General features: G+C 38.5%; 1 protein-coding gene across 7 annotated transcripts; it reads left to right on the top strand.

The window, feature by feature from the left end:
- The first annotated feature begins 398 nt into the window (after positions 1–398).
- Cabyr (calcium binding tyrosine phosphorylation regulated) lies at positions 399–19,316 on the top strand. 7 transcript variants are annotated; one of them, XM_048806424.1, is made up of 6 exons: positions 668–1,904; positions 2,611–2,783; positions 2,885–2,938; positions 14,826–15,161; positions 17,985–18,588; positions 19,222–19,316. In XM_048806424.1, coding segments are annotated over exons 2-6 (1,143 nt in total). In that variant the 5' UTR covers positions 668–1,904; positions 2,611–2,635; the 3' UTR covers positions 19,223–19,316. The 7 variants fall into 7 exon arrangements, 3 of the variants coding, with proteins under 3 accessions (XP_048662381.1, XP_048662382.1, XP_015337961.1); XR_007348857.1 differs by lacking the exons at positions 668–1,904; positions 17,985–18,588 and adding an exon at positions 399–641 and having other exon boundaries at positions 14,826–15,938; XR_007348858.1 differs by lacking the exon at positions 17,985–18,588 and having other exon boundaries at positions 668–844; positions 14,826–15,938.
- The last annotated feature ends 58 nt before the right edge of the window (positions 19,317–19,374 follow it).

The following is a 19,374-nucleotide window of genomic DNA, read 5'->3' as shown; positions in this document are numbered from 1 at the left end:
TTTAACTTGGTAAAACTGAGCCTCAGTTTGTCTTTAACTTGCATCCTGTTGATCACAGTGATTTTGAGGGAACAGATTTGCCTGATCCTAATAATGGAGAAACAAGAAGTTTCAGAATTAATGGGATTTTGTCAAACGAAGAAGTGCTGTTGGATATAATTATTCACTTACAGTGTTTGTTGTGTACACCTTAGTAGAAATTTTATTAAAGGTGACCCAAGAGAGTAATAAAGGGGCTGGAGTCGTGCTGAGAAAGAAGAGTCAGTGATGACAAGATAGAACTGCCTTCCAAAGCAGCTCTCATCTCGGATCAACCGAAATAGACCAGTCGCATCGACCTCCTACAGGCCGTTTGGAACCGCCAGTTTCATGGCGCCTCTGTGTCCTGGCAGGAAAGGAGAAGCACGCCCCTCTCGCCCTCCGAGTTCCGGCCTTTGTCCCTTTCGGCTCCCCATTGGTTGAGGCCGCCGCGATCCCGCCTCCTTCGTGGCGCTCGAGCTTTCCGCGAGGGGGTGGGGCTTTGTGACGCACGCATTGACGTCTCCAGGGTTATAAAAGCCCCGCCCAGGTCGGTTTTTCACAGGAGCCGCCGGCGAGGGGGCAACGAGGAAGCTCGCCCGAGCTTAGCCGGAAAGAGGAAGGTGGGGCGAGTTTGTGCCCCGGAGGCAGTTAGGCGTTCTGGAAATCTCGTGCGTTGGCGGAGTTGGACCTGGCCTGTAGTGTCTGGGAAGGCCGAGGGTTCCCAGAGTGGGAGGTCCTGGCCCACATCTGCGTGGGTGGCGACGGAACGGCTACCCGTGTGTGGCCGAGCTGCGGGTGTCGACTGGGCGGCCGCCTACCTTTCGTTAAGTCGCCGGCTGCGAAATCGGCACACCGGGTCTCCCACGATTCACTGCTGACTCCCCTCCCCCACCCCCCTCGAACACCACCCAACTGCAAAACAAGCTGGGTCCCAGCTGAGGTCTTAGAGGGAGTGTGTGTGTGCCTTTTACGTTTTCTGTACTTCTGCGGTCCCCACACGCGTCCCCAGCCAGAGTGCCCTCGTTTTCTTGACAATTATTTTTGAAAGACATTTGAGTAGAAATACAAACAGTCCTCTGTATCTGTTTTACCCGTTGGTGTGGCCATGCTGGCGCCACCTTTATTTCTCAACTTCCTCAGGACAGTTTGTACAGAACTGCCTTGTAGGAGGTTCCCAAACGTGGCAGTTTTTTCAAAGATGGTTTAATTTAGTAAAGCTCCCAATGAATGATATTCTGATAGTATGTTTTCGTTAAGTAATTACTTGGATATATTCTCAAAGGGTTTGCTTAGGCAGATAGAATGGTTTTGTCCTGACTTTCGGGGAGATGAAATGTTGCTTTTAAATAGTCAGCGTTTTACTATGACACATTAGTTGCTTTTTATTAAAAGTTATCCCCTTGTATAATGGCCATAACTAAACTGTGCCACTTAACCCCATGAAACTTATTACTCTGTACTGTGCAGTTAAGGACATTATGTCATACTATTCTGCTTTTTAAAAGGACCCAGGGGAGAAATTTTTCATGGGTATCTGTCCAGAACAGCAATGATTCTCCTAAGCAACAGATTTGTTTTTTGACTTCAGGACAGTGGAATCATTTAACCACTTGTTTTCTTTTTTGTGATGACTGTTTGGTAGCCCAAGAACCGATTTAATATATTTCTGTCAAAAAGTGAAGGACCAATGGCTTGCATTAGAATGCTAACCTCCTGCAGTATTTTCACTTTGTTTTTCCTACCACGGTTTTCCCCTTACCACTGAATGAATTTAATTTTCTTATGTATTTGTTAGCCTTCATGAACAGTATTTTAGAATGAGACAGAACCTACACACTGACACAGTTTAGGATTGACAATCTCTGCGCTTCTGAGAATTACAGGTTAGACTATACAATACCCTCAGAAAATCAGGAAAAGGGAGAAGATAGGAAGAAATTAGGAGAATAAAAGGAGCATATGGAGGGGGAGGTGCATACAATAGTGGATGGCACAGCACCTCAGAACATTTTTACCTACTGTGATTAATAGTAAAAAACTTAAAGGAAAAATATGAGCAATTTGATGATATATTTACAAAAGTGAGCAAGTCATTTTCTTGTAGAAACAGTTTTGTCCAACAAAGTCAGTGTTTTTGTGCATGTTTGGAATAGACACAGATGCTTAATTTATCTTTCTTGAAATGTAACTTCATAAATTTAAATGTTATTTCCCAAAATATTTGCTGGGTTTCCAGAAGCAGGTTTTGTTTGCTTGGTTTGTTTTTTTGTTGTTTTTAATATCCTGGAAGTACTGGTAGGACTTTTCCTATGGATTTAATAGTACTGGGTTGCTCACCTTATATAGTAAGCTATTAGTAGGGTTTTAGGTATTTATTTTTTTCTACCAAGAATTAGCCCATTTTACTAGAATAAATACCTGGAGATTAAAACTAAACTTAATTTCAATAGAAGATTTGTTCTCAGAAACCATGGTTAACGCATAAGAAATATTTTAATAAACTGTGTTTAAGACTTTGTTTTTCTACATTATAGTTGAGATTAATAAAAATTCCTGTGTTATAAGACTATTTGTTTTTCTTTATTATAGTTGAGATTACAGACATCCTGCCAGAATGCTTTCTTCAAAGCCCAGACTTGTCGTACCCTATGGCCTCAAGACTCTACTCGAGGGAGTTAGCAGAGCTGTTCTCAAAACCAAACCATCAAACATCACCCAGTTTGCAGCGATTTATTTTAAAGAACTTATTGTATTTAGAGAAGGTTTGTTATTGCTTTAGATCATATATTTGTTGCTTTTAAGAAGCATTTTAAATTGGGAAGTTTATGTACCTGTATTTGATTTCCTGTATTTATTCCTTCAGGGAATAATTCTCTGGATATAAAAGATCTGATTAAACAATTTCATCAGCTTAAAGGTAAGTGCCATAAGTGATAGTTTTAATAATGTTTATTATAAGTTATTCTATAATTGCTAAATACATTCATATTTAAGATTGATGCTATCAGATGGTTTCCTTCTAAATCACGTTAATGTTTTATGTATAAATAATCATACTGAAGCTTTGTTTTTATTAACTCAGTGTTTTTATTTTTTAAAAAAATAAAACTCGGGGAATGGCATTTTAGATAATTCTAAATACTGTTGGGAAAAAAGGAAAAACATCTTGGCAAATCGTTTGGCATGACTATGTACATGAATGCCTAGGACAGTATGTACAAACTGTGACTCAGACCCATCAGTATGCCCATCTTTAGGGGGAATATAATGGAGATGAAGAAAATTGCATCTGAGAGCAGTGAAGGCTTAATTTTAGTGAGACATTTTTCTTCGTAGTTATATAGGTTGAGCATCCCTAATTCAAAAATCCCAAACCCCCCAAAAAACTCCAAAATCCACTGGAGCACTGATAAAACACAATACTCAAGGATTTTCAGATTTGGGGGAATTTTGAATTTAATATTTTTGGAGTAGGTATGCTCAACTAAAAAAGTCTATGTAAATATCCCCCAAATCCAAAATACTCTGAAATCTGAAACACATTGGGTTCCAGGCATTTCAGATAAAGTATACTCGTAAAACTGGAAAATCTTTGTTAAAAAGTTAATCTACCATTAAAAAACAAACAAACAAAAAACCCCTTATGGTTACTTGTAGTCCAGTCTGGAAGACAGGAATCAATTAGATATCTCTGACCATATTTTCTGTTCCAAGAGTCTCTAGGAGTGGATAGATAAATTTTCAACAATAGTGGTCTTCTCCATATCTGACATTGACATGGTGGCGCATAACTGCTTAGAAGAAAGTTGTGCTTTATGTTTTTATTTTTAAGTGTCTATCTCATATGAACATGACAGCATGAGATTGAGTTGACAGAGGAGCAATGAAAAGGCATTTTTTAGAATGAAAATTTGAGAAGATAATTATAAGCAAAAGGAGATTTAATGATCAAATTCCAAGGACAAAGGGTACATATCTAAAAGAATGGTGAGGCAAAGCCAGTGTGGGAAATAAATAATTCTTACTATATTCAAGAATGGCAAGGCAAAGCCAGTGTGGAAAATAAATAATTCTTACTATCTTACCTTTTCTCTATGATCATTCAAAACATTTTTGAATGATCATAGAGAAAAGGTAAGATTCTGTGAGTTATCAACCACTTTTATACTGTCACATTTGTGAGGTTAACATAATGATATTTGTGAGATAACATAATGATATTAGGGAGAAATTAGAAGTAAGACATAGGAATTGTAAAAATCATTAGGATTTGGATCTGCTATGAAAGAGATATCCAAAACAGAAAGCAAAATTTAAGAATAGCAACAGTCAGCATTTGGAGAGGCAGAGAATGAAGTGCCTTTTTCAGGAATATTTTATTGTCTAGTCTGGCTGCTTCCCTGATGGCACTCTCAGCTCACCATGGTAAACAGGTTGGGGACTTGCTTACCATCAGCAGCATATATAGACAAGTGTAAGAACATTAACTACCCTTCCCTTCCCCATGAGCTTGGTTTCCTGGGTAATTAGGTTATTATTGTCTTTGTATTTGTGTTTTCTATACAAGGAACTGAATTTCAGAGTATTGGGAGTGTGCAGGCTTGCTGTGTTTAAGAATGGTGATTAAAGTCAGTGAATTTTTAAGGTGGAAGGTACCTGGTAGCTTTTGAGTTGAATTTGTTAACTGAGGATTTATTCACCAATTCAGTTTAGCAGATAGACTAAACAAATGTGGACTCTGGTTTAGGTAGGTTAATCTGTGAATCTCAGAATTAAAAATTAACAGACTAACAAAATTAATAGAACAGCTATACTTTTGATGTAAGTATGGGGTAAGAGATACTACGCTTTTCTCTTCAGCTAACTAAAGATATCAAGAAGGTAAACATAGCATACAGAAATTCTAAAAGCTATCTCACAGTAGGATTATAGAGACATATTGCTCTTTAGGCAGTAGAATAGGGATGGGAGGGTAACATGAAGGGATGATCAAGAAATAGTTCCATGTTTCTGGTTAATTAGTTTGGTTCACTTGTCTTCTATTGTCATCCCAAATGGTTTCTTAGTGGACAAACAGTACACAATAACAAAGGTAATATGATAGAGACTGCATGGGTCCACCTTCATCCAGGAAAGTATTACTCTTGGCTGAAGAGAGACTATAAGGGGATATATACAGGCACCTTAAGTTTCCCACATAGTAGCACATTTTCTCCCTTGAGTGACAAGCTCCTATTTTCTGGCTGCTTTCATTCCCCAACTGCTGTTCCTGTGGAAACGCTGAGAAAATTTGGCTTCATGGTTGTTCAGTTCTCTACAATAAAAATGTAGGTGTAACAGATGGCACCTTCTCTTTCATTCAAGTAGAACTTTCCTTGTGGATCCTAGTTTTAAATGTGGAGGCAGTACCTGTAATACCCTATATGCTCTATTGGTCCCAAGGATGGAGGCTCTCCTAGACTTTCAGTGACTTGTTAAGATATGGAATGAACCATTCTTTGAAGACTTGACTCTTAAATCTAGTCTTTCAGCTTCTTCACTATGAAGCAAGATAGCCTAGCACAGCACCAGGTGTTAGAACTTGGTGATGTAGGTAAGAACTAACTGCCATCCCTAGAGCATTGGTGTCCTCGCTCAGCTTCAAGATATTGGAAGCATGTGTTTCATTAGAGTGCTCAGTGAGGATGTCATATTCTCCAAAGTTATTCCCAAACTGGTGAGTTTGCTGCCCAGCAGCTTTACTATGTGCTGCCTGTGCATAGAAACCATGAAGATAAGAATGTTTTAGTGAACCTTTCATTCTGAAATATTTCATAGAAAAACCACCATTTGTGGTAGACCTCATCATAGAACCAGAAATGTTTACTTATCTCCCCAATGGCTTCAAAATTTCACATTCAGGTGACAGAGGAAGGGAGGAGAGAGAGAGAAAAAAAACAGACCTGGAGAAAATTGCTTTCACTTTTTCATTGCTCCTTTTACCCCCCAGAACTTAGTGTCTTTAGGATGGTCCCTAACTCTATCAACCATCATTGTGGCATTTCACCCACATATCCATCCCATTGCCAAAGTAGTTCATGCTGTGAAATTCTTTTTTGGATCCTCCCTTTGTTTTGGCTGAAGTTTGATCAAACAGATCTCACTAAATCAGTGTCAGTGAAAGACCCCCCCAATTTCTCAATCTCCTAATCCAAATCATCAATTGATGAGATTTAAAACTTAGGTAAATTTTTTAAAACAAAAGAGTCATCCCTTAAATTCCACTACTTAGTATTTGCTAGGAAAAGAAAAAATAAAGGGGCAGGAGCTCAGGCCCCACCCAGATCCACCCACACCGACATAGTGGGACCCAGGACCAGGGTAGGTCTGAGTTCACTACTCATCCCACCTGGGAGCCTCATCTTAACTGACTTCCATCTTGGGACACTGCAGACATTGCCATAGCCTTCCCCACACAGTAGCCCCTACCTTTCGACAACGGGGTCTAGAAGCAGCTGCATCTCAGAGCAGGCATCCCAAAGACCATGTAAGGCCCACCCTTTTAGCTCTACTTCTGTAAGACATTGTATCCATCTTGGGGTCACCTCCACTATTATCTAGAGTTCCCTTGGCTATTGCTGCCACCACCTTTAGTTGCAGTAGCATATAATGAGGGACACCAACAGGATCTGGAAGTCCAACATCAAGGTGAGGTACAGACAGTCTGCACAGGTACTACAAGAACATAGGGTAAAAACTATAATATCTCAGATCCACACTGAAAGAAGGGAAGACACATAGACAACATTAAAAAACAAGGGAGGAAAGTGCCCCAAACAAACGAAGATACTACAATAACAGAACCCATGGACAGAAAAGTTGATGAAATGTCAGAGAAGGAGTTCAGAAGGCTCATAATTAAAATGATCTATGAATTAAAGAATGACCTAAATGGGCAAATACAAGCAAAAATTGATCACTCCAACGATAAGAGAAGCAAATACAGGTAATTAAAGATTACTTCAAGAAAGAGAGAGACCCTGGAAAAAAAAAAGTCAGAAGTCCTTGAAATGAAGAAAATAATAAACCAAATAAAAAACTCAATATAAAGCATAACCAAAAGACTAGATCACTTTGAAGAAAGAATGTCACATAATGAAGAACAATGTATACTGTTGAGAGCCACAGCCAAAGGGTTGCCATTGTGCAACCCCAAATTTAAATACAGGGTACCAGAGAAATCTCTCCCAAGAAAAATACCCTCATATTTTTTGTCCAATTCCTGAGCTGTTCATGTGTGAAATAAGGCTTGAGGAGAAAGGGTTGTTGAAGACTGGAAGTTGAGTAGAGATTTCAGAACTAGTAGGATGTCTGGAGAGGCTTTGAGATTGGATTTAGCCAAAATGAAGAAACTTCTGTGAAACACTGGTAGTTCAGTTGAGACCTAGAAAGATCATACCCTGTGAATAATAACATTATGCTAGGAGTTAGAACAAAGCTGAAATATACACACTTTAACAAAATCTAAAACCAAATCTCCAGAATATCAAATTTACCTGTCATAAGAAAATAACTTAATCGGAGCCTCTATAACATGCCATTTATAATTTCTAGCATACAATTAAAAATTACTAGGCATTCAAAGAAGCAGAAGGAAATGACTAGTGAAGGAGATAACATGAAACACTAGAAGAGGAAATAGAGGATCCAAATAACTGCATTAGGTCCAACAAGATGATTAATATTTTGATAGAAAAATGAATGAAAAGATGGAGAATGTCAACAGAATTAGAATCTACAAAGTAAGAAAATAATGGTTATACCATATTGCAAACTAAAAACTTACTGGATGTATTCACTAGCAGAAGACAGAATTGGGAAACTAAAAAAACAGGCCAATAGACAACCAAATTAATGCAAAAAGAGAAAAACAATTGGACAGAGTATAAAAGACATATGGGACATTGAAAAAGATCTAAAATATGTAACTGGATAAGAAAAGAGTAAATGGAAAAGAAGGATTATTTGAAAAAAATAAAGGCTGATAAATCTGATTGAAAGATCAGCTTACAGATTAAGTAGTTAGGTTGAACTCACAGCAGGATAAATACAAAGAAAGCAACAATTAAGTACCTTATAGTCAAACTGGTAAAAAATACAGAATTGTGATCAGTCAAGGTAAAAGGTACATTACTTTCAGGGGAACAATAAGACAAAGACCTCATGTCTTAATGGAGACTATAGAAGTCAACAGATAACAGAATGATAACTTTAAAGTGCTGAAAACTTAAAGCAAAACAAAACAAAACTGCTGAAATGTGACTATATTCCCAGTGAAGTTATCCTTTAAAAAATGGAAGCAAAGACATTCTCAAATCAGACAAACTGAGAAGGCCATCAGATCTGCTCAATAAACTTTTATAGAAGTTTGAAACAAGGAATACAAGGAAAGTTCCTAAATCTGGTAATGTGTATGCACAAAAGACTTATAAGAAACATTATATTCAGTAGTGAATATTGAATGATTTTCCTTCAAGATTGGGGCTGGCTAGGACAAAGATGTCTTATATCATAATTTTTTTTTTTTAACCTTGGGTACTATATGTTCTAGTCAATGAAATAAGGAAAACAAAACCAAAAAAAAAGATACACAAAGAAGTAAAATTATTCACCAATGACATAAAATTATGATATAGATGATGCAAAATAAAATAATTCCTCTCTTCCTGATAACTATTCTTTTCCTACAGAGAAGAGGGTATATAGGACACAGCCCAAATTTTCATTCAGTTAATTAAAATAAAACAGATGCATTATCTTCTTATCTTTAATATTAAGAAAACCAACAAGTACCAGTGAGAAAAAATGGTATTACCAAAGTCACAAACTAAAAACAGACATGATATCTTAAAACGATACCCAACACTGTCATGTTTCAGTTGGGAAAACTTTCAGTTGCATGTACCTGATGACTAAATAATAGTGACTTTATGAAAGCAAGCTATCTGGAATTGATGTTAATTTCTGCTGCTAATATGATAAAGCAACAAGTATCTGCAGCTAATATGATAGGGCATCATAATTGTACACTAATTATAATGGTCTATCATTCTTAGCATATTTTACTTGTTCCCTTACGCCACTGCTCTAGGTGTTAAGCCCAAGTTTGCACGAGAAAAGAGAAAGTGGTTGTACCAGTGACATTTGTTTCTTTCATTAAGAAAGGAAAATATTTGCAAGCCTTCTAGCAGAATTGTCAAGGGAGACTGATAAAAGGTTCTAGTAAGGGAGATCAGAATTGACAGGGCTGGTTTAGACCTGCATTATAGGGGCTACATTGGCATCTTGGACAGGGCAGTTGTGTAGGAATGTCCCACATGTTTGAGACATCTAGCATCCTTTGGTCTTGGCTTTTAAAATACGTAATGCCTCTCAGGCATTAAGACAACTAAAAATGCTCCCTTTACCTTCATAAATACTTTTTAAGGAAAGGTGATACTAATATAGCTTGAGGACCACTTTATCATTAGTGGGTTATCATCAGGAGCTGGGTACATTGCTGCTTCAAACATAGCTAGGATGTTCTTAAGAGAGAACAATAATTTGCCTAAAAATGTAATTGGGAGAGATGAGGTGTGGGTAAAATGTGTGAGTGTGGTGAGAAGATAGATTTATGAAAGAGTGGCAGGGGAAGAGGAAGGAAGGGGGGGATAACCTTAAATAGATGTAGAGGAGGAAAGGGAAGGAACAAACCACAGAGATGCCAAACTGCTTTTGGTGTTGTTCCACATGGCCCAGATAAGTTTGATGGTATAGTTGGAGAACCATCAAGAAAGAAAAGGCAAAGAGGGATGGTTTGGGAAATTGCTTAGGATATGCTAATGGCTATTTTCCTCAAAACTGGCTTTTTCATTTCCTATGGACCAAAGTTACTAGTGCCTTTACTCCTGTCCATTATTTCCAAAGTTGAACAAAAAAATAACCTAAAAGCTATTGTACCTTGGGTATATTTCAGTCACTACACTGACTATATGTCATATAATCTGCTTATGTACCTCTATCCTTAGTCAGACTGGGCTCTTTAGAAAGTCTTATCTTTGATTCCTCAGTATCTTTCATATAGTAGAAAAGCAATTAATGATTGTTGAGTGAATAATGAGTAGAAGGAAAAGGAAAGAAAGAAGAGAAGCCATGCACTTTTTAAATTCATATCCCTGTTTTTCTGAATTCCAATAATCTCAGCACACTATTATTGGAACACTCTTATTAAATTCTTAGCATCTTTGATCCTGGTACCATATATACTCCAAATTCTTGACTTTAAGCCCTCTATTATTGTGACCTCCGGTCTTTATGTACCCTCTCCTATCTCCTGATACACCCTGTTGCTGCTTCTCTCTGGTCTTTTGACTCCTTTTGATTTTCCTTTTAGTGCCAGAATATGCTTTTTTCCTTCATGTTTCCCTTAAATGTCCACATGAGTTCTACCTATTCCAAGAAACACTATATCCTTGAATTTGACCTATCTTACTTATTAGTTCCATGGAAAATCAGGATTCAGAAGAATTTAAATCAATTTTATTATCATATTAAAAGAACTTCTTACAAAGAGAAATCCCTTTAATTATGTTCCTAATTCTGTCTCTGCAGTATTTTCTTTTTTTGAGAATCAGATTACTGAAATAAGTGGGTTATCTTCATCAGATTGATAAAATCAACTGTACAAACCTAGTACACTACTTTAAGAAATAGTCTTCTATAATTTCAGAGTTACAAGTCAGCAGTTGTTAGGCTTATTAAACAGACTTTAAAACACTGGAGAAAAGCTCTTTACCCTTCTTAAGCAGATATTAGCAATGTAGATTTACATGTTATACATGATAACTAGTGTGTTTATATTGGAATATATTTTTTCATGTAATCTAAACTAAGCTAAATGGTTAATAGAGTGCTTTGCATTTTCAAGAACATTATGAAAGCTTAAGCCATTTGGTCTCACTTTTTAAAAATATTAAGTGTATCTATTCAAAAGCTTCTATGATCTATATATTATATTTGTGTAGTGAAGTGTATAAATATGTATATACCTATGAAGAAGAAAAAACATTATGCATCCTGCCACTGTTTAGGAAGCTGCCAACCTAATTTTAATCAAAGGTGAATTAAAGATACTTGATTTATAATTTTTGATTTGACATCATCTTTTCAAAACTTTTCTGAATCTCTTTTTAACTGGGTGTTGACTTCTTTCTTCCCCCATTTAAATGTGATTTACACGCTGTAGACCCCTGTCAGGTACATCATTTCATTTAGTCTCCACAAAAACACAGTAATAATGTCAGAATTATGCTCATTTGACAGATGAGGTGTCTGAAGTTCTGATTTTGACCATGCAGCTATTAAACCACAGAGCCAGCATACAAACCTGTATCTTCTTATGCAGTTTTTTATTGTGAAAAAGTTACGAGGGGAGGGGGGACACAATCAGATTCCCTGATTATTAATGATTCATAATTAATATGCTTTATTTTTCTGGAATGGTTGCTATTTCATAGAGGAGACTTCTATAGAGAGAAGTGGGCCTTTCCAGACACTGTGTCCTGCAAAAACATTATACAGGTTCTGTGCAAATGTTTTAGGGATTGCTATAATTGAATTCATAGGCTGATTCGGTTTTTAACCCTTCTGGTAAATAAATCGATGATTGGGGGAAAATAAGGAGGTCACTCTAGTCAGGAATCAGGTTGGGTTTTGCTTCATCTTCACTGTATTGCAGGCATCCAACTCGTCCAGCAGAGGGCTGCATGCCCTTGGGCAGAGATGCCAGAGAATTTCTCAACCTCTATGCTTTTCCCTGGGCTTTCTGCCTTATCTACTAGTTGCCACACAGGTCTCTCCAGGCTGTAGGCTGGTGGCAGCCTCCTCTCCTTACTCAATGCTGGTGTGCTAAGTGGTGCAGGAGGTTCCCCATTGTTTCCACCCCCTCAGGCCTAGCTGGCCTTGCCGGGTGGGGCTTTCCCAGTGTTCCTGCTCAATGATCCGTGTGCAACTAAACTCTTGCATCATTGGTCTGCCTTGGGCTAATGTTTCTGGTCTCTGCCTCAAGAATAGGAGACTTCTCCCTGGCCTTCTGCTGTGCCTCCATATGTCACAGGAGGCTTGCAGAAAAGTATATGTGAGCAAGTGTGAACACCCCTTGAGTTTTAGTGTCTTAAATTATTCCTAGGAAGTCATTCCTAGGCTTTTACCAGTTTGTTTGGATTTTAGCTGATACTCACCAGCTAGTATGATGGCAGCCTCATCTTTCTGGACCCTGCCACAGCTTGAAACAGTTTTTGTGTCTCTTCCCTTTTTGGAGGGGCTGGTTACTCTTTGGAAATCAGGTTACTTGGTTATCTTATGACTCTATTTGTCATTTGCACACAACCTGTATAATGTACTGTTTTTGCAGGACACAGTGTCTGGAAAGGCCCACTTGAACTTTTTTAAATGTCCCTAAATATCTGTATCTAGGAGATTAATAATTAGAATAATTTAATTTTAAAATATTAGAATGACTATTCTCTCTATAGAAGTCTCCTCTATGAAATAGCAACCATTCCAGAAAAATAAAGCATATTAATTATGAATCATTAATAGTTTATCAGGGAATCTGATGGTGTGTGTCCCCCCCCCTCGTAACTTTTTCACAATAAAAAATTGCATAAGATACAGGTTTGTATGCTGGCTCTGATTGCCTCAAAAAAATTTAAGATTTTGTTATTAATCTGGCTTTTTCAACCACCCCACCTCCTTTTTTCTCCTGGTACTGGTGATTGAACCCTATGGTACTCTACCACAGAACTATACCCCAGCCCATTTTATTTTTTGAGACAGATCTTGCTAAGTTGCTGAGGCTGGCCTTGAGTTTGTGATCCTTCTGCTTCAGCCTCCTAAGTCACCAGGATTACAGTTATGATTGTGCCTAGTTTATCTGGCTTTTTCTTATGATGGGAGTGATATTTTTTAAAGCTTTCCATATACTAAGCATAAGAATAACTCTCCCAAGGTCAGGTTTATTAAAATAAGATTTTCTCTGAACTTCCAAGAACTTTATTATAGTACCATTGCTAGATACTTGTATTTCTTTACCTGTAATATTTGTGTATGTATTATCTTGTGTAGTAAGTTATGGTGCCTTGTCTTGAATTTCATCCTTCGCCGTGCTGCAGTCTCTTACGTGTAATACAAGCGTTCAGTCATGTACCAGTAGGTAAAAGGTGTGTTAAGAAGAGGGTAGGCATAATCCACTTGAATCAAATGTATTAAATATGATATGTCAAGAGCACTGTAATGTTTTGAACAAACAATAAAAAAATAAAATAAAATATAGAGAAATTAAAAAAAAAAAAAAAGAAGAGGGGGGAGGCAAGTTCTGAGGAGACGAATGGTTAAGAAAAAAAGGTCATTGTTCTAAGCAGAGGTAGGTTAAGAGTAGACATGGCATGTGACCATTTTGTGTGGTGTCCATGTCCAGAATTAGACACCTTGATTGAATTTACAAGAAAGCAGCAGCAATATGAAGGGAGACACTGCAGGACACTATTCTTTGGGAAGCAGCTGAACCTATGAAAACATCTCTACAAAGAGTTTCAACTTGAACCAAACATAATCTTGTGAAGCAAATTATACTTTTCCTGCACATTTCATTATATTAGAGAAATACTTCTCCAAGAGAAAATCCTCATCAAGCAGATGTGGAAACTTCCAGTAAAAAACAACTGAGGTGCTTAGACAGGTGTGTGGGTGATAAACATAATCTTAAAGCAATTTTTTCACCTCCAGTCCAGGACTTCCTGTGTCATCAGTTATCTTGTCTTTCTAGGTCTTTTCCTTAGGCCTGACAGTTCATTGAGGTCTGAGAACCGGAGGGTTCTTATTTCTTTTGTCTGGATCAGTATAGTTTTAGCTGCATGAGATCATCTCTCATCAGCAAGTACTACCATTTTTAGGTAGAATATATGCCATTTCCTTATGTAAAAAATCCTCCAGTCCCCAGTTCACTAATTCATCAATAATCCATTAAGGTCCCAGGTTTTCAATTCTGTGAATATTTCAATGAAATTGACCCAGGTGCATTAATAGGATGAAAAATCATAACTAAGAGCCTGTTTTGTATATCCTTTGTATATTTCACGTGTATGAAATATTTTCTAATGTTCTAAACATTTGCCTATTTTCTCAAACCAATAAAACTCTAAAAACATTTCAAAGTAATCATAAGTGGTATACTTGTTGCTTAATTTAAGTTTTCCATAGGTATTCCACATGGGGGAGGATGGAACAAAAAGGGTCAGGTTAAATTTTGAATCTTAATCATCTTACATTCAGGAATGCCTCTATTCATATGATAGCATCTGTGTCATTACTAAGTTATGACAACTGGACAATTTATTTCCCAAACTGGTCTTTTGCTTTTTCCTTTCCCCAGCTTTGTGTGCAACTTTGGCTCAGGAGTTTCTTCCATGGAGATTTTTTTCAGCATCCTTATTTCTAGGAAAGAATTATAACTTTTTCCCCAAGAATGCTGACCAGCTTAGAGTGGTATGATTATAGTTTCACCACTGTGCTATTTAGGGTCACTTATTTCTAAGGATATGATGATCGAAAGGTCTCAAGGGGATAAGGACAGGAAAATTTCATCCCTCCACATTAAATCACAGATGTTAGAAAATAAAGCATAAATCTTATGTATAGACATTTGAATACTCAACCTATCATTGCTTTCTTTATAATACTTCCTTTGGAATATATGCTGATTAACCCATCTGACTGTTATTATTTAGTAGAGAAGTGGTCAGAAGGAGTGACACAGGAGAAGAAATCAGAACCAGAACGAACACCTGTAGTTTCCCAAGAACCTACACGGATGGAAAAATCCACGGACACAGAGGAGGATAATATATCTGCACCACAGTTTAGCAACAAGACCACCCAGTTTCCATCAATTAATACTGAGTGCCCACAGACTGAGGGGACAAGCGAAGCAGTTCGTGGTCCTTCTTCCAAACCAGTCACCCCCAAGACTACCACCCCACCCTCATCACCATCTCCAGCAGCTGTCTCAGCAGAGTTTGCCTATGTCCCAGCTGACCCAGCTCAGTTTGCCACTCAGATGTTAGGTAATGTTTCATCTATTCATTCTGATCAATCTGACATTTTAATGGTGGATGTGGCAACAAGTATGCCTGTTCTTAACAAGGTACTGAAGTCAGAGATTGCTGAAGAAGTCGTGGGGACTGCTCCTCTGGAGTGTTCGGGAGAGCCAGTACAGGTAGATGAGGACTATGAGGCTGAACTACCAACGGCTTTCTCAATCCCCTTGCAGGCTGAACAACATCCTCCTGCTTATGATCAAGCTCCTAAGGTCCCTTTGCAGGCTGATGATCGGGTTACAACAGCCCTTCGTATATCATCTATATATAACAATCAGCCTGTCGCTGAAGGAATTATCTATGTTGAGCAAATACCAGAACATATAGTTATCCCTTTTACTGATCAAGTTGCTTGTCTGAAAGGAAATGGGCAATTACCATCAGTTAGTCCCAAACCTGTGCAGTTGAAGGAGGATGAAAATTTTGACTCCTCAATAAATATGGAGGCAGAAGCTACCTTTCTGCTCTCCGACAGCTATTTGGAAGGTTACCCTAAGGGACCTGCAGAATCCCTGGATGCAGAGGGCTTTATCAAAATAGGCACTGAACAATCTCTGCATGTTGAAGTGGAGATCACTTCCAGAGACTTTGGGCAGCAGACATCACTGGAGAACTTGCCCTCGGGGTACACTGCAGAAGTGTAAGGAATCTAGTGGCCCCTTCCCTCGTATTCCAGAAGGTCTTACTCAGCCAGAAACCGAACTCGAGGGGGAAGCAGTACCTGAACAGGTTTGATGAGGCCAGGTAAGAAAATCAGATGCTTATGTATTTACACATTGCGTTTCAGGTGACATCTGTATCACAAGAAACCATCTAAGTAGGCTCCCTGCAGATTGGTCACAGGCTTTATTTCCGGTAGGTTAAATGCCAAATCTACCTAAAGGCTTTGCTGTGTTTGAGATTTTACTTTTATGAGATGAGTGATTTTTAATGCGACATCCTTAAAGTTTGGTCATCCAGTAATTTTGTGTCCTTTTGGAAACATGTTGTGAACATCAGAACCTGTTAGATACAAAAATATATTTACGCCACCTGAATAATATTATTGCAAAACTGCAATTTGGGGTGTTGGTTTGAAATTTCTCACTTGTGAATGTAAAATCAAACTGCAGCATTGCATTTACATGGGTTGTGGCATTTAAAACATGTAAGAAATGGTGGTGTGTTTGATTCTGCTTTCGCACCGAGAGCTCTGCAACAGGTCTGGGTGCTGGGTCTGGAGCTTCCTGCAGCTGAGGGAGCAGCTTCATAGCTGGATGGGGAGAGGAAAGGTTAGGTCGAACTTCTGTCACACATGAGAGCAGGAAGGTAGCAACAGCGGGAAGGACGGCCAGGCACTGCAGCAATAGTAGACTCAGTTCCCGTGATTGGTTTCCTTCAACCAGTTCACCCAGACCAGTGCCAAATTGAAGCTTTCATAGCTCCTGAACTGCCACCTATGTTTTCTTGTGACAGACGTGATATGACCTCCATCTCAATAATGGCATTTATTCTGCCACCTTTCTGCCCCATCTGGAAACTTTTAGAGGCTCTTCTCTCTGGAGCAGTGGAAGGATGCACATGAGCCAGTCTCCCCATCCCTTTTGCAGAAACTCTCAGCTCTTGACTGACTTGAGTCAGAATAATAAGGGTTACCAAAGCAGGTGTTTAGCAAAGGTCAATTCTGTCTGGCTGTGTGACAGGGATTCAGAACAGCTGAAAAGGCAGAGGGCAAGACTGGAAGTGTAGCCTGTGGTGCTGGCATTATTCTTGTGACTCAAGCACAGCTTCAAACCTAGTCACTGTTTTCTAAAGTAAAACAGTTGTCCTGAGCGCTAAAAAAACATAGATTAAGTTCTCCAATTCTTTCCCACTTAAAAAACTGAAAACTTGGCTTATTACATATATTTTAATAAGCTTGATTACATATATTTTAATAAGCTTGAAGATCAGTTTAAAGTATCCGATGCTGTCAAAAACCATCAGCTTAATCATGTGCATTGTGGTCTTTTCTGGGGCAAGTAAAGAAGGCTGCACCAGGAACAGATGGCCCAGAGTTCAAAAGGTAAACTTGGCACATCTGGAAAAGTGAAACTCTCCTCTACAAGGAACTTGTTTCCCCAAGGTCCCATCTTCTGGGATTCAGCTTTCCAAAACAGCACTGTCGTCTTCATTAGGCAAGTCACATTGGCATTACAGATTGTTATGAGTCAATAAATGGCATTCCTAGACCTGTTCTTAAAGAACCCCTGTTGGACCAACCAGTCCTTCATTGCCACCTAGGGTCTCTGGTACAGCCTTGCCTAAAAAAGAGCTCTCTGGGGTTCTGAGTCCTAGATTATATGATGATTTATGTGTGGCAGGAGATAATAGATTAAGTGATCAAAATGAAATATTGTGACTTATTCAGGAAAGAAAAAAAATCACTATGCAGATGCATTAACACTCTTCCCCACCCAAAGGCTGTTGAGTCAGTTTTACTGACTCTTTACTCTGAGGACTCAATAAAAGCTATGTCTATAGTTTCAGAATATGGAAACAGCAACTTAGAATGAAACTGCTGCTTTAGCCACAACTCTAGTGTCCCTGCCACTTGGTATCAACACTGTCGTCCTTCTTTTCCAACTGTACTGAAAGGCTCTTTTCTTTCACATTACCAGACACTATAGCCCTCTCTATAGCACGCTTTATGGCACATGTTAATTAGCTATTTGTTTATATTTTTAAAAAAGATTTATAAAGACATTACTGTGCATAGCGCCTGATACAGAGACCAAAAGTTTAATGCCTGCAAATTTTTTTTTTTTATAGCACTAGCAACAAGCGAAGCAGGACAACCACCACCATATTCTAACATGTGGACCCTTTACTGTCTAACTGATATGAATCAACAAAGTCGCCCATCACCGCCACCAGCACCTGGGCCTTTCCCCCAAGCTACCCTCTATTTATCTAATCCTAAGGATCCACAGTTTCTGCAGAATCCACCGCAAGTTACTTCTCCAACTTATGTGATGATGGAGGACACCAAGAAGACCAGTGCCCCACCTTTTATTTTAGTAGGCTCAAATGTTCAGGAAGCACAGGATTGGAAACCTCTTCCTGGACATGCTGTTGTCTCACAGTCAGATGGCATGAAGAGATATGCTGCAGTACAAGTACCCATTGCTATTCCTGCAGATCAGAAATTCCAGAAACATACCCTAAATCCCCCAAATGCTAGTCCTCCTTTAAGTGGAAAAGATGTCCCCAGACCACAAAGCCCAGTTTTTCTTTCTGTTGCTTTCCCAGTAGAAGATGTAGCTAAAAAAGGTACAGGATCTGGTGACAAACGTTCTCCCTTTGGAAGTTATGGTATTGCTGGAGAGATTACTGTGACTACTGCCCATGTTCGCAGAGCAGAAACTAAAAACTGGTAGGTAAATTTCCCCACCATAATATGTGGGCCTTAACACTAGAGTTTCCAGCATTCTGTTGACCTAGAAATTGAGATTCTCTAGATTTGAGGCCACTCTGGGATTAATCCCCTAGTACAGGAAAAAAAAAAAAATGGTGTACTTAATTTGATGTGGTTGTCTCCAGCTGCCTCAACCACTGCTTATTAGTAAATGCCCAACACATGAACCATTGGTTTGGAATTTTTTTTTAAAGGACAAGATAAACGTAAAAGAGAGACTGGAAACACTGAACAGCTAAGAGACAACAAGACAGGTCTTCACATTAAGCTCAGGTTAAATGAAAAATTGATTTGTAAGAACACTGTCTTGTTCTTTTCATTTAACCTGAGCTTAATGTGAAGACAACAGGGTGAACAAAACCTAGAACCTACCTACACCTTAAGGAGACAGAAATGTTAAGTATTGAAATAAAGGACTGATACAGGTTTGCCTTTCATAGTTATGATTAGGCAGGGTGTTCAGGCTTGGTTGGGTCCCCTTTGTCAGTGTGACTGTTTTTTACAGGTATTGGTTAGTTAAGAGCTTAGTAACACAGCAGGAGAGCAGACTTTATAGACCTTACAATTAAATGTTTACGTTATCCCTGACAGATGCTGAAAATGACGCTGTTTTGAGTCAACGTTCAACCACCATGGCAGACTCCACCACCAAGCGTTATATCAATAAACTTCCTGCAAGCATTAAACCTTGTATTCTCATTTTATAACTTAGGAGGATCACATTTTTTACTCTTTTGCAACTCT

Source organism: Marmota marmota, unplaced genomic scaffold (genome assembly GCF_001458135.2).
Source record: "Marmota marmota marmota unplaced genomic scaffold, marMar, whole genome shotgun sequence".
Classification (NCBI taxonomy): Eukaryota; Metazoa; Chordata; class Mammalia; order Rodentia; family Sciuridae; genus Marmota; species Marmota marmota.
This window is presented reverse-complemented; position numbering and strand designations above follow the sequence as displayed.

What these genes read in the sequence shown, in the direction of transcription:
- Cabyr (XM_015482475.2), top strand. Translation starts at nt 2,636, where the DNA reads ATGCTTTCTTCAAAGCCCAGACTTGTCGTACCCTATGGCCTCAAGACT. An exon ending in ACAATTTCATCAGCTTAAAG is followed by an intron (nt 2,939 to 14,825) that starts GTAAGTGCCATA and finishes GTTATTATTTAG; the next exon opens with TAGAGAAGTGGTCAGAAGGA. An exon ending in GTTTGCCACTCAGATGTTAG is followed by an intron (nt 15,162 to 17,984) that starts GTAATGTTTCAT and finishes TTTTTTTTATAG; the next exon opens with CACTAGCAACAAGCGAAGCA.